General features: G+C 35.6%; 1 protein-coding gene across 1 annotated transcript in view; it reads right to left on the bottom strand.

Annotated features, from left to right (window-relative positions):
* The window catches only part of LAMA2 (laminin subunit alpha 2), a 659,970-nt gene that overhangs the window by 410,698 nt on the left and 236,279 nt on the right, over positions 1-12,993 (bottom strand). Inside the window, exon 5 of the mRNA XM_061130198.1 lies at positions 103-282. Within this exon, the coding sequence (XP_060986181.1) occupies positions 103-282 (180 nt within the window). The remainder of the gene's footprint in view (positions 1-102; positions 283-12,993) is intronic.

The following is a 12,993-nucleotide window of genomic DNA, read 5'->3' as shown; positions in this document are numbered from 1 at the left end:
TGTAAATGAATACAATCATTAAAAACAAAACTATTTAACAGACAATTAAAACAACAGGCCCAATATTAATGCCAGATGCCAATATGATTCATCATAACTTACTCTTCGTGTGACGATGGGGTCAATTTCTCTCGGGTCTTTGTGAGCGAACATCATCAAATCGGCATTCAAGGTGCGGATCCTCTGAAACCTCAGGCGAATGTAGCGAGCAGAGGTAAATTCCAGCAGTTCAGGAGAAGGGTCATCAGCACTCGGCCTCCCATTGATCAAAGAGATATGAATCTACACAATTTGGGAAATAATTTAACCATTAAGGTTACCAAGACTTACATATCTGGTTTCGTTTAACTTTTCTTAGACAAATAGTTGAGCTCCCCTTCTCTCAGTTAGGCAGATACAGGTTCATATTTACTAGAATGCAGTGAAGTAATTGAGGAATATTATGAATGTTTTAGTACATGTATCTGCAATTTATTTGTTTATATGTCAGGTGTTTTCTCTATACTGCAATTACTTATATTTCTATAAAGTCAGTGCATCTACTTGAACTTTCTAGGATTTCCAAAAATTCTTAAATCAGTCATTCTTTTTCTGAAAATTATTGCAGCCAAAAATTATTTAAGATTCTGGCATATATTCCCATATATTTTCTGGTGGGAAACCAGAAAACAAAATATCAGACAAAAACAAGAAACCATCAGGAACTCAAATTTCTTTTTATTCTGAGCTTGAAAGTATCTAATTATATTGTCTTAAAATATGTAAAGAGAGTAAAAATTGACGCATTACCAGAAAAATTACACAAATCTCCAATCACAGACATTTCAGTAAGGTGGCTTTTGTTATTTCTTTTTTAGTAATTGATAGCTTAAGAAGGCAAAATTTACCAAGGCTATAACACATTCTATGAAAAATATGCTCTTTGACAATATATTAAAACTTGAGTAGAATGGAATATTTTTTAGGAAAATAATTTTGCAAAATTGACGCCAGAAGAAATCAAATCTAACCATACCATTTCCCATGAAAAATCAGAAAAATGATTACCCTTCAAAGGTCCATTGAGGTCTACATGCTCTCACAGGGATTTCATGAGAGCAGAGAATTCTAATGGGAGTTGGGGGGAGGTAAACCATTATATAAAATAAGAAGTACTTTTATCACAGATAAAGAAACTATTTTTCTAATGCCTAAAGAACTTCTATAAACCAACAAGAAAAAATACCAATGACATAACACAAAAATAGACAAAAGATATGATAACTATTTAAAGAAACAGAAATATAAATGGCTATTAAACTTCTGATAAGATAGTGAACCTCATTTATAACAGAATTGCTAATTAAATCTGCTCTAAAAGCTTTCACCATTTTTTCAAATTGTCGAATCCTAAAATATTATTAATACTTCCTGATGACAAGACTAAAGGGGGTACAGCAATTGTTACACATTTAAAGGTTGAATGTAAAATGGCATAAATCCTTATAAAGGTGAATTTAGCAATAACTATCAAAATTACAAATGCACAGAATTTTTTACTTAGAAATTCCACTTCTGGGAAATTACACTACACAGATGTTTTATTAATACATGTGTGTGTGTGTATACAATTAACATGTAATTAATGATATGTAAAAATGCACTGAATTTCTATAATATTTTTTAATAATAGCAAAAGACTGGAAAGAACCTAATATGCATCAATAAGAGACAGGTTAAATAAATTATGCATCTATACAGTGAATTAAGTGTACCACACAAAAGAATGAGGAAACTCTCAAAATAAAGATAGGAAAAAGTACATTCAATTTTTTGTACTTTGTAAATGCATTCTTACCTATGCAATAAACCAAATCAATTAAAATTGTTAAAGAAATTGAAATTGAGTGGTGGGTTTTGGGGTGAACACATGCACATACTGTGTGTATGCACACACAGGAGGCTAAAGAGACAGAATTACAAGAAGAAAGGAGTCCTGTGCTGGGCTGGGAGCTATTCAGAAACATGACGGTCTGTAAGTGCGCTGGGAACTGTGACTTGAGGTCACCCGCTGGAATTTTCATCCACTTTTGCAAGATGATACATCATGTGTGTTAATTACATTTTTTTGACAGGAGAGGCAATATGTGTTTCCATTCCTAACATTCTGCATTTAGATAATCCCCGGGAGCATTTTACAAACTGACTGCCAATAAACATCTGAGTCACTAGAGGAATAAACACAGCAAACTCTGAGATGAGAAACTAATTCTGATGTCACAAAGGATAGACTCAAAATGCCTCGTGATAAAAATATGAAATGTCCCAGCTAATTGAGTCTACCTTGAATACTTAATAAAAAATAAATTCACTTAATCAACATTTGAGGATGATAAAATTCAAGGTCTTCTAAAATAATGAATCTCGAAATGCTGAATGTCCTCCCTTTGACACCGAACATTTGAAGAGTAACATAGATCTTGTATATTTCACAGTTCTGGCGTCTAACAGGTGAACCAGAAATGTGTTTAAAATCAAGTTGTCTCTATTACTTAAGACGGTATCCACTAAACGTTAAAAAATGAATAAATAGATGTATACAGCAGCTAAAATGAGTTCCCCTTAGAGATTAATTTTGGCACCCAAGAAATCACCAGTGTCCTTGAATTCACACTTAAATTTCTGTCTTATCAAGCTCTTCCTTGACTGCTTCTAAAAAAGCCATTTGAAAAAAGGAAATCAGAACACATCTAGGATTAATGTTTCTAAAAACTATTAAGGCTTATTTGGTGTTAATGCTAAGTGAACTGCACTTGTGCTGTTCATGGAATTAGTAAGTGCCCCATTTAAACATAAAGGAACTTTTAAAAAAGGTGCACATGTTCTCATTTAGGTTAATACACCATATGATAGCTACAGAAAGGATTCAGCAAAAGAACACTTCTCCTCACAGCTTTGGTATTTTCATCAAGCTACTCTGCCAGGAGATCTTGTGAGAATAGTTAGTTCCAAGCTGTTTCTGAGACAGAAAACCAGACAGATGTTTGGCCATGTTGCGTGCAGCTTACTTCCATTTTTTCCCTTTTCCGTTTTTTTAAAACTCTCCTTCAAAATAAATCATAATATTGGATAGGCTATTTCCACTGGCACTTGGCTGTGTAATTCCAAGTCCACTGGAGTTTAGCATGCTTCCTGATTTCCTGTGGGGTGACAACTGGAGAGTGTCTATCTTCAAAAAGATGAAAAGTATCATTCCTCAAGACTACCACTGTCTTGCTGCGAGGCTGTAGGAAGCCTGGGTCAGTCTAGCATCTTCTGAAATGATTTCCACTACAGACATGTCGGTGAATATATCTTCAAGCTGTCAAAGGAATCCATTCCAACTGAAAATATCAGCCTGATGAAACAACTGGTTTTTAGATTTAAAAATCACTCTTCTCTGAAATTAGTTTTTGTAGATAAAAAGAAAAAAAAACTTATGAGAGGTAACTCTTTTTATGACCAAATGACCAAATTAATATTATGCTCTACCCATCGAAACCATTATCTTTTTTTAGCATTAGGATACCATATAAATCACATTTACTTGCAGATGGATAAGATTTGGGGGCCTCTATGGGTATTTTTACCTTAATGATTAGAATATAACTAAAAATGATTTATGAAGTAAGCAATCCAATTTTTAGTTTAGGTAATTATGTTCATATTATTATTATTATGTTTTTCTATTATATTACTACATCTGCTTTAAAATACTGGAAGAGCAACACTACTAATACCACTCCCAATGATACAAGTTTGTTGAATAAATGGATAGGTGACAGAATGAAGGCTACTTAAGGATCATTAATAACGATAAGAATCTTCAAAATGAGAAATGGAAGTAGATGAAACTGACAACTTGATGAACATTTTGAAATCCCCTTTGATTCATCAATTTCTAGGTGTGTCAAAGAAACTGGTACAATAGTTTGAGAGTAAGGTGACACCAGGAGATATAACAATAATTTTCATACGTGTAGGATGAGATCAACTATCTATAGGTGTGGTCAAAGAATGTGTATGTAAATGAGTGGCTAAAACTTGAGGAACCTCTTAGATCTAATCATAATTAATATGTTAGTTCAGAGAAGGAGAATAAGATCACAATTAAAAACTCTGAAAAATGAACCTAATCACTTGTATTTTATCCAGTGGGAGGGAAAAAAGAAAGCAAGCATATCTCTGGAGAAAGGGAGTGAGCGATATGAAGGTTAAGAAGAGGTGACAGCATGTCACTGTTTCCAGCGCAGAGCAGTCAGGCTCTAGGTGGTCCACAGAAACTCCCAAATGATCAACTTTCGGTCTCCACCGTACTTGATCTAATAGCAGCATTTGAAACAATTGATTGTTCCACTGATTTCCAAGATGCCACACTGTCTTTGTTTTTCCTCTTACATCCCCAACTAGCTCTCCTCAATTACACTCAAGACTTCCTACATTTTATCCTCCTTAACTTTCTAAACTTGGAATACCACAGTGCCCAGTCCTTGGCCTTTTCTGTTTGATCCACACTCACTCACATAGCGATCTCACCAAAGCTTGCAGATTTAAATGTCACCTATACTGATGCCTCCCACACTTAACATCTCTAGGCTTGATCTCTCCTCTTGAGGTCCAGATACAGAATCCAACTGCCTTCTTAATCCCTTTATGTGACTGTCTAATGGGTACCTCAAACTTGTATCTCAAACTGTGTTCTAGTCTTCATCTCCCAGTGTTTCCAATCTCATTAAATAATTTTATCCTTTCAACTACCCAGGACTCACAACTTGGAGTCATGCTTGCCTGCTTTTGTTTTCCTTCTTCCTACCACCAGTTTTTCTGCAAACCTTGTTGACTTTACCATCAAAACATATCCAGCATTCAAACACTTCTCACCACCTCCCCTAAAGCCACCATGGTCCAGGCTTTCATCATCTTGAACTCGTGTACTACAATAATGATCTGAACAGGTCACCCTGCTACTGCTCTTAGCTCCTTAGGAGTTTTTTGGCAACATAGCAGATATTTTTTTGTTTTCTTTTTTTTTTCCCCCTAAGTTTTTGGTAAATGTTTCCATCAATTTATTCTCTGTATTTCTTAAAAACAAAAACCACAAGTTTAACATTAATAATTTAAAGTACTGTAGACCAAACAAAACCAGCTCTTAGTCACATTGTAAGTTGGTTTATGATTTCTTTCCTTCTGTTTGCCAGATGATCTTCAATAACTTCTGCAAAGAAATTCTTCTTCAATAGGTTCATGCAAGAGCTAAAAGCTGGTCATCAACTTTATGAAAATGATATAAACCGTAGCAAAAGAGGTCCATTCTCATCTCAAGCCTCATGCCATAACCACATTCATCACCATCAAACTGCCCAAAAGTCATTATTCCCTGAATGAAAGCAAAAGCTTTTATTCTCTCCTCATCATTTGGTGCCTCAAATATGGGCTTTCAAATTGTGTTGAGGTCAGCATCTGTTTCAGGGAGCTCTCTAAATATTCCTTATAAAATATAACTCTGGTCATGTCATACTTTTCCATAAGACTTTTCAGTGCTGCTCTATTTTACTGTCAATAAAAGCCAAACTTGTACAATGAACTGAGAGATCCTATACTATTTGTAATGTCAGCTCCCCATCCCCACCCACTAAAACTGCCAAAGAAGAAAACAATGACTTTCTGGAGCTCTTTTCCTACTCTCTCCCTCATCCACACTGCTCCCACCAGGCCGCCAATTTTGTTTGGGTATGCCAGATAGGATCTTACCTCAGGGCTTTTAAGTTTAAAAGTCCCTTGCCTGGAATGTTATTCTCCCAGATATTGCAATGCTTACTTTCTCATTTCAAATCTTGCTTAGATTAGGCCTTTTCAGTGAGTCCTTCCAAGACTATCTAATTACAGTGCAAATTTCATCCTGGCACTCACTAATTTTCCTTTACCTGCTTCATTTTTCTCCACAATACGTTTCCTCTTAACATACCATGAATATGATTTACCTCTCTACTTTGTTGATTATTTCTCTCCACTCTCTAGAGCACAAGTCCCAAGCATTTCAAGATTTTTAATCTACTTTGTTAACTGATATATCCCCAGAAAAAAAGTACAGCACCTTAAAAAAATAAGTGCTAAGTAAAAACATTTGGATAAAGAAACATAAATTCTAAATATTTAAGTAGCCTCCTACCTGAAGATCAATTTCATAGAATAATTAATCAATTTTTCTGTTTTTATATGAGTAAATCTTTGAGTATGGTATTTCCATAGTATGAAATTAAAGTCAATAATCCTTTATATCATTTTCTGTCAAAGCATTTTAAGTTGATTTAGAGATAACTAGGAATTAACAGCTTTGATCTGCAATTTACTTACATCAAGGTCTACTATATTTGCTAATATTAGTTAAACATTAGTTAACTTTAAGCTTTATTTCAACAGGCTATTTTTAGCTGAGAAAGATACACAAATGTCATAAGACATTGTATTTCAACTTAAGGACTATTCAACTTAATTTTAACACAAGATAAGTAAATCTATCCATTGATATCCTATTTCATAGTCCAAACTATAAATCAATGTGCTGTTAGTTACACTAGAGTCCATGAAAACACATCAGTATATTTAAACTATAGATTCTTTAAGCCCTATGAACATGCAATAGCTATCAATAAAGTTAATTAACAGTAACATACTACCTTGTCTCTAGAAGGATATTTTATTAGTAAATGTATTATCTTTATGGGTTTTCACTATTTTTACTATATACAACTAAATAGTTATTGAAAAATAACCTCTCTTATTTCATCAGAAAAGTTGCAGTGCAGTTTGTTTTTAAAACTCTTCCAAATCAATGCAATACTTTTGAAGTTTTAAAAATATGAAAATATATGAATATATGAAAATTAATGCATGGGTAATAAAAATACACTGGATAAATAATACAACTTACAAAATGTCATGTATAAAACCAGTTAATAAAATATTTAAACATTTCAGACTAGAGATTTCCCTATCAAGAACCTTTAGGTTCTTGGGCTTCCCGGTGGTTCAGCGGTAAAGAAGGCACCTGCCAATGCCAGTGACACGGGTCGGAGCCCTCATCCAGGAAGATCCTACATGCCATGGAGCCACTCAGCCTGTGGGTCCCAACTACTGAGCCTGTAATCTAGAGCTCGAAAACCGCAATTACTGAACCCATTGCTGCAGCTACTGAAGCCCAAGAGCCTTCAAGCCTATGCTCTGCAACAAGAGAAGCCCCCCAAAGAGAAGTCTGCACGCTGCAGCTGGAGAGCCTCCCCTGTTCACAACTAGAGAAACATCCCGTGCAGCAGCAAAGACCCAGGACAGCCAAAGGAAAGAAGGAACATTGTGAAAGAATCTTTAGGATCTTGGTGAGAAAATGGGGTATTATAACCAGTTTTCAGGCCATTATTTCCAGTTCTATCAGGCACAGTTTATTGAAGTCCTTTTTTCATTTTCTTTTCCCTATATTTTATTTCCTCCAACTAATGGTTGTTGTTTTATGGTTATTTTTATTCACTCAAATACTGTTCATTTGTATATCCAGAAAATGAAATTCTCTGAAGGCCTAACACACATGCTTACAAAACTTTAACTCTGGTCTACCTCTTCATACTTCAATATTTCTCACTCATTCACTTAGTCAGTCAGTCTCTCATTCACTCAGAAATATTTATTAGATGCTTACTATTAATACATTCCAGGTCACTGAATTATTTTCACTTTTCCTTCTGTGTCATAAATCTCTCTCATTTCTGAGCCTTTGTCAAACATGTTTTATGTCTCCCTACTGCTCCCATCAGCACAGACGTACTTTACACATCCTTCTGGTCTCAACTGAGATGTCAATTCTCTTTCTTCCATGCATAATTCCATGGCTATCTAGGACTTTTCCTATGAATTCTCCAAGCTCCACTATGATCACTGCCCATTTACTTTATTCTGTCTGCCAAGAGTGGGAACTTTGTCTTATTTACAGTACAGTTTTACTGATTAAACTAATGAATAGTGCATAATAGATTCAATAATTTGAATGAGTAATCATCAGTGCCTAAATATTATAGATTGTGATAGAATTTCCAATGAACTAATTCTTCAAACATTCACAACTGTTGCATTGTGTATATTATTTAAATTTTGACTTTGTATATATTTCACAGATCTTTTTAACTGGATTTATTGGATTTACATCAAGAATTTTAATACATATTTTATTTGCCATACTTCGATAAATCTTCACTATGGGTATAATAATTCAAATACCTAAAAAACAATATATAGGGATTCCTATAGTCCCAACATTTGGATAAATCATCAAAAATATTATTTAAGTCACTTATAGAGACATTTTTTAATCTAATAATAATGTAATATGCCTGTATATCCTTAGGTGCCTCAATATTCCTATTTATCAGAATTGGAAAGATTTTCTTTTCATGCACAATGTATTGAATTATTTTGAAAAGTCCTTAATAAATATCATACTATTGTTAGATGTTTATAAGCCCAACAAAAATAACTACACTTCCAAAGTTGATGACTACTATGATGTTGGAAAAGTAATAGCTTAATATATAAAATACTGAAGACTGTGCATGATATTAACTCTCTTGACTAACTTATTCCAAGAATACAAGGAAATGTCAGCTTAATGAACTATTTAAGAAATATGACTGTATCCCTGATAAATGTACCCTGAGCTAAGTCTTAATAGTCTTTCACTCTCCCATAAGATATTTGCCTTTTGACAGCTACTTGGTTGCAATTCCAGCTTGTGCTGAAAGCCAGGAGAAATATCAATAACCTCAGATATGCAGATGACACCACCCTTATGGCAGAAAGCGAAGAAGAAGAGCCTCTTGAAGAAAGTGAAAAAGGAGAGTGAAAAAGTTGGCTTAAAGTTCAACATTCAGAAAACTAAGATCATGGCATCCGGTCCCATCACTTCATGGCAAATGCATGGGGAAACAGTGGAAACAGTGGCTGACTTTATTTTTGGGGGGCTCCAAAATCACTACAGATGGTGACTGCAGCCATGAAATTAAAAGACACTTACTCCTTGGAAGGAAAATTATGACCAACATAGACAGCATATTAAAAAGCAGAGACATTACTTTGCAAACAAAGGTCCATCTAATCAAGGCTATGCTTTTTCCAGTAGTCATGTATGGATGTGAGAGTTGGACTACAAAGAAAGCTGAGCGCTGAAGTATTGATGCTTTTGAACTGTGGTATTGGTGAAGACTCTTGAGAGTCTCTTGGACTGCAAGGAGATCCAACCGGTCCATCCTAAAGGAGATCAGTCCTAGGTGTTCATTGGAAGGATGATGTTGAAGCTGAAACTCTGATACTTTGGCCACCTGATTAAAAAAACTGACTCATTTGAAAAGACCCTGATGCTGGGCAAGACTGAAGGTGGGAGGAGAAGGGGACAACAGAGGATGAGATGGATGGCATCACCAACTCAATGGACATGAGTTTGAGTAAGCTCTGGGAGTTGGAGATGGACAGGTAAGCCTGGCGTGCTGCAGTCCATGGGTTTGCAAAGAGTTGTACACGACTGAGTGATTGGACTGAACTGAACTGGTTCCAGTTGCCCCTGAGACTTAAATTGCTTTCCTTCTCTTCTTTGGAATTACAATTCTTGAAATTGTTATTTCTGGATGAAAGCTTTTCCTTTCCATCCAAGAAATATTTATGCAGATTCATCATTGCCAAAGCAATGGTTGTTAACAAACTGCAGTAGATTAAGAAAATCAGTTTTCTTCAATGTATCAGTCATCTTGTTTTTATTTTTCTCCTATCCTAGTGAAACTAGTTAAAACATTGTGCTCTAAAGGTTGTATAGCTTCTCTCTTGGTCAAAGAAAAGCACTTCTCTCTGTCTCAGCCTCTCTGTCTCTCTCTATATCTCTCTCTGTATCAAGAGTTATTTAGAGTTATTTGTTTTTATACCAGCATCAGATTTCATGTGGTAGTAGTTTCTAACTCCTATGGATTTAACATATAGAAGGGCTAAGTGGTTTGGAAAGATCAAAAATAAAAGCAAATTCTTAGTTAGTTTAGGAGTTTCAATTTTCTCAGTTTCAAAATTGGTATGGTCCTTCCTTCAAAAAGCTTCTGATGGTCTTCTTCCTTTGTTAAAGTCAAAACAATCCAGCAAAGCATTTAATTCTAAGTACTTTGATCTTTAATTAGTTACATCTGAAACATGTCCAGATGGGTGACATGTAATCCATCATAATTGAATAAAATACCCCACTGGTCATGATGTATAAAAGAAACAATGACAATTAAAATCCTGAAGCTTTCGAAAAAGGAAATAATTACTAAATGTAAATATCACCTTTTTTTCCCTCTAAAAGAACCTTGACTCACATGAGCTCATTTTACATTCATTTTAAAATTAATAAATATTTTCAAATAACAACTTATATAAGTACTCCAAATTGTGAACCTTTCATTTATCATTTGTGTTTTTCTTCCTCCAGTTAAAGTACACAATATTTGCACGGATAAAAGAAAAATTGTCAAAATGAGTTTCCTCAGTCTGTTTTGGGAATATCTCATTTAAACTGTATCAAATGCAGATGTCATTACTAAATCTTTGTGCCGTCAAACTAAGACTATACAGGGATAGAGACATCATCTGAAATTCACAGCAAGGAAAGAATCTAAGAGGAGTAGCTTTGGAGAAGAGCATGAGGGGAAAACTACCAGAAGAAAAATCCTTTGACTCTCCTCAAACATTTGCATTGCTCCAAATTTTGTTCTGGGTGTGCCGCAACCAAAGATAGACTGAGAGAATAAATCATTAGGCATCTATCCCCACCTCATAGCTATTTAAGAAATTGCTCTGCAATATCCAGGAGCTTTCATATGAAAAGATTAGTGGTTATATTGTGTATTTACTGGATACCAGACACTCTAGTGGGTTTGCCAGATGGTGCTAACTGTAAAGAACCCGCCTGCCAATGGAGGAGATAAAAGAGACATGGGTTCAATCCCTGGGTCAGAAGATCCCCTGGAGGAGGGCATGGCCACCCACTCCAGTATTTTTGCCTTGAGAATCCCATGGACAGAGGGGCCGGGTGGGCTACAGTCCATGGGGTTGCAAAGAGTTGGATACAACTGAAGTGATTTAACACACAGAGACTCTTGCAGGTGATCTGTGTATACTAACTCATAAAGTATTAACTCAATTTTTGTAAGCACAACAATCTCATGAGATTGGTGTTATTATGATCTCTATTTTTAAGAGAAAACTGACATTGAAATGTTAACAAGCATGGCTAAGCTCACATAGCCAAGATGTGTTCTGATTCTAGTCCAACCTCATTGGCTGAGTTCCTCAGCTCACTATTTCACTATCTCACAGAGTAGGAGTTTAATAAGCATTTGTTGAATGAATAACAGCTGGTTATCCAGGCACTATTTGAAGACTTGGAACAACATTAAGCTTACCACTGGTGACACAATCTTCTCCATGCACTCCCTCCATTATTTATTTGTCTCACTTCCATTCCAAACCTGTCTGTAACTGACACTGGTATTTTAACTTCATTTTCTCTCTATTATCTGCTCCTCCTCCTCTGGGATTATCTAGCTTGTTCACTTTCCCTAGCTCTTGATTTTATTTCACAAAGTTGCACCAGGTTTATCCTACTAGTTTTATCCATTTTAGAGTTCTTTGGGTAAACGGTTTACCATGCCCCAGGTCACCACTCAGGACCCATCCCCAGGTCAGATGACGTTGAGGCTAATGCAAAGGGTCAGGAATGAAATATAATAAAGCACAGGGGACCACTAAACAGAGGGACAGTCCCAGACCTGCGATCCAGACCAGGTCTCCTGGCACTGATCCCCAGCAGTAGAGAACCTTCTGGTAAATGGAAGCAAAGCTCTGCATTAATAAAACCAGAATCAAAGCCTGTCAGGAATTGGAGGCCAAAGTGTTCATTGTTCTTCAAAGAACCAACACCTAAGGTCTTATTAACATCATAATAAATGAAATTGATTATGACAGGTTTCATACTTAAGCATCTTTGTAAATAAAAACCACACATTGGTATGCAAAATAAATTAATTTATACTTTACGGCAATTTCTACTAAGTAGGGAGTACTAAAATTTCAAGTTATAGAGAGAAGGGGAAAATAGTATGTTAATATCAAAACTTAGTACCTGTGAAACTAACATGCTCTTCCTTACTGTGGAGGACTGTTAGAGACAGTTCCAAATAGCAAAAAAAGCATCTGAGAGTAAATGACCTACATTAGTGGAACAGAACAATCAGTACACTTGAAAGACATATAATAACAGCACAAAGGAAAGCTTAAGCAACATTTTCCTGTTTTGTTTTCAGTCCCTGTGTGGGAACACTTGCTTAAAATTAAAATAAAATCTTGGAGCAAGAGGTCTAGATACAAAGCCAGATCCTGCGTCATCAGATTGGAACAAAACCTAGATGTGTACTTGAAAAAGAAATGCAGCCTCTCATTCTTTCTCTGGCTCAAGGGTTCCTCAGAGAAGTATGTGTGTGTATGATGCAAGTATATAAATGAAGTATGTGAAGATACATTACTTCATTTTTTTTTCCACTTACATAGAAGAGCACGTGGGGATGGTCATTGGCAATTTGAACTAATTTAATGTTCAGAAAGTTTCGATGTCAAATCACAAGATGTCAGAGACTTTAAAGGACAGAAGCATACACTAATACTTAGGGATGGGACCAAATATAGCACAAGGTCTTCAAGATAGAGCACGCCTCCTAGGTTAGCCCTGTGTCTAACACCCCTAACCCTAGTGTATGCAAACTAGTCTCCTACTCTAGGGTGACTGCCTACACACACCACCCTCTCACCAGCGCAAAGACAGGCCCCTTCTTCGAATGCTCTTTTCTTTTGCCATCTTTCTCTCTCTTTATTTTTTTTTTTTTTTTGCCTTCACATCATTAATTTTTTGATGTCTTC

This window comes from Dama dama, chromosome 26 (assembly GCF_033118175.1).
Source record: "Dama dama isolate Ldn47 chromosome 26, ASM3311817v1, whole genome shotgun sequence".
Taxonomy (NCBI): Eukaryota; Metazoa; Chordata; class Mammalia; order Artiodactyla; family Cervidae; genus Dama; species Dama dama.
This window is presented reverse-complemented; position numbering and strand designations above follow the sequence as displayed.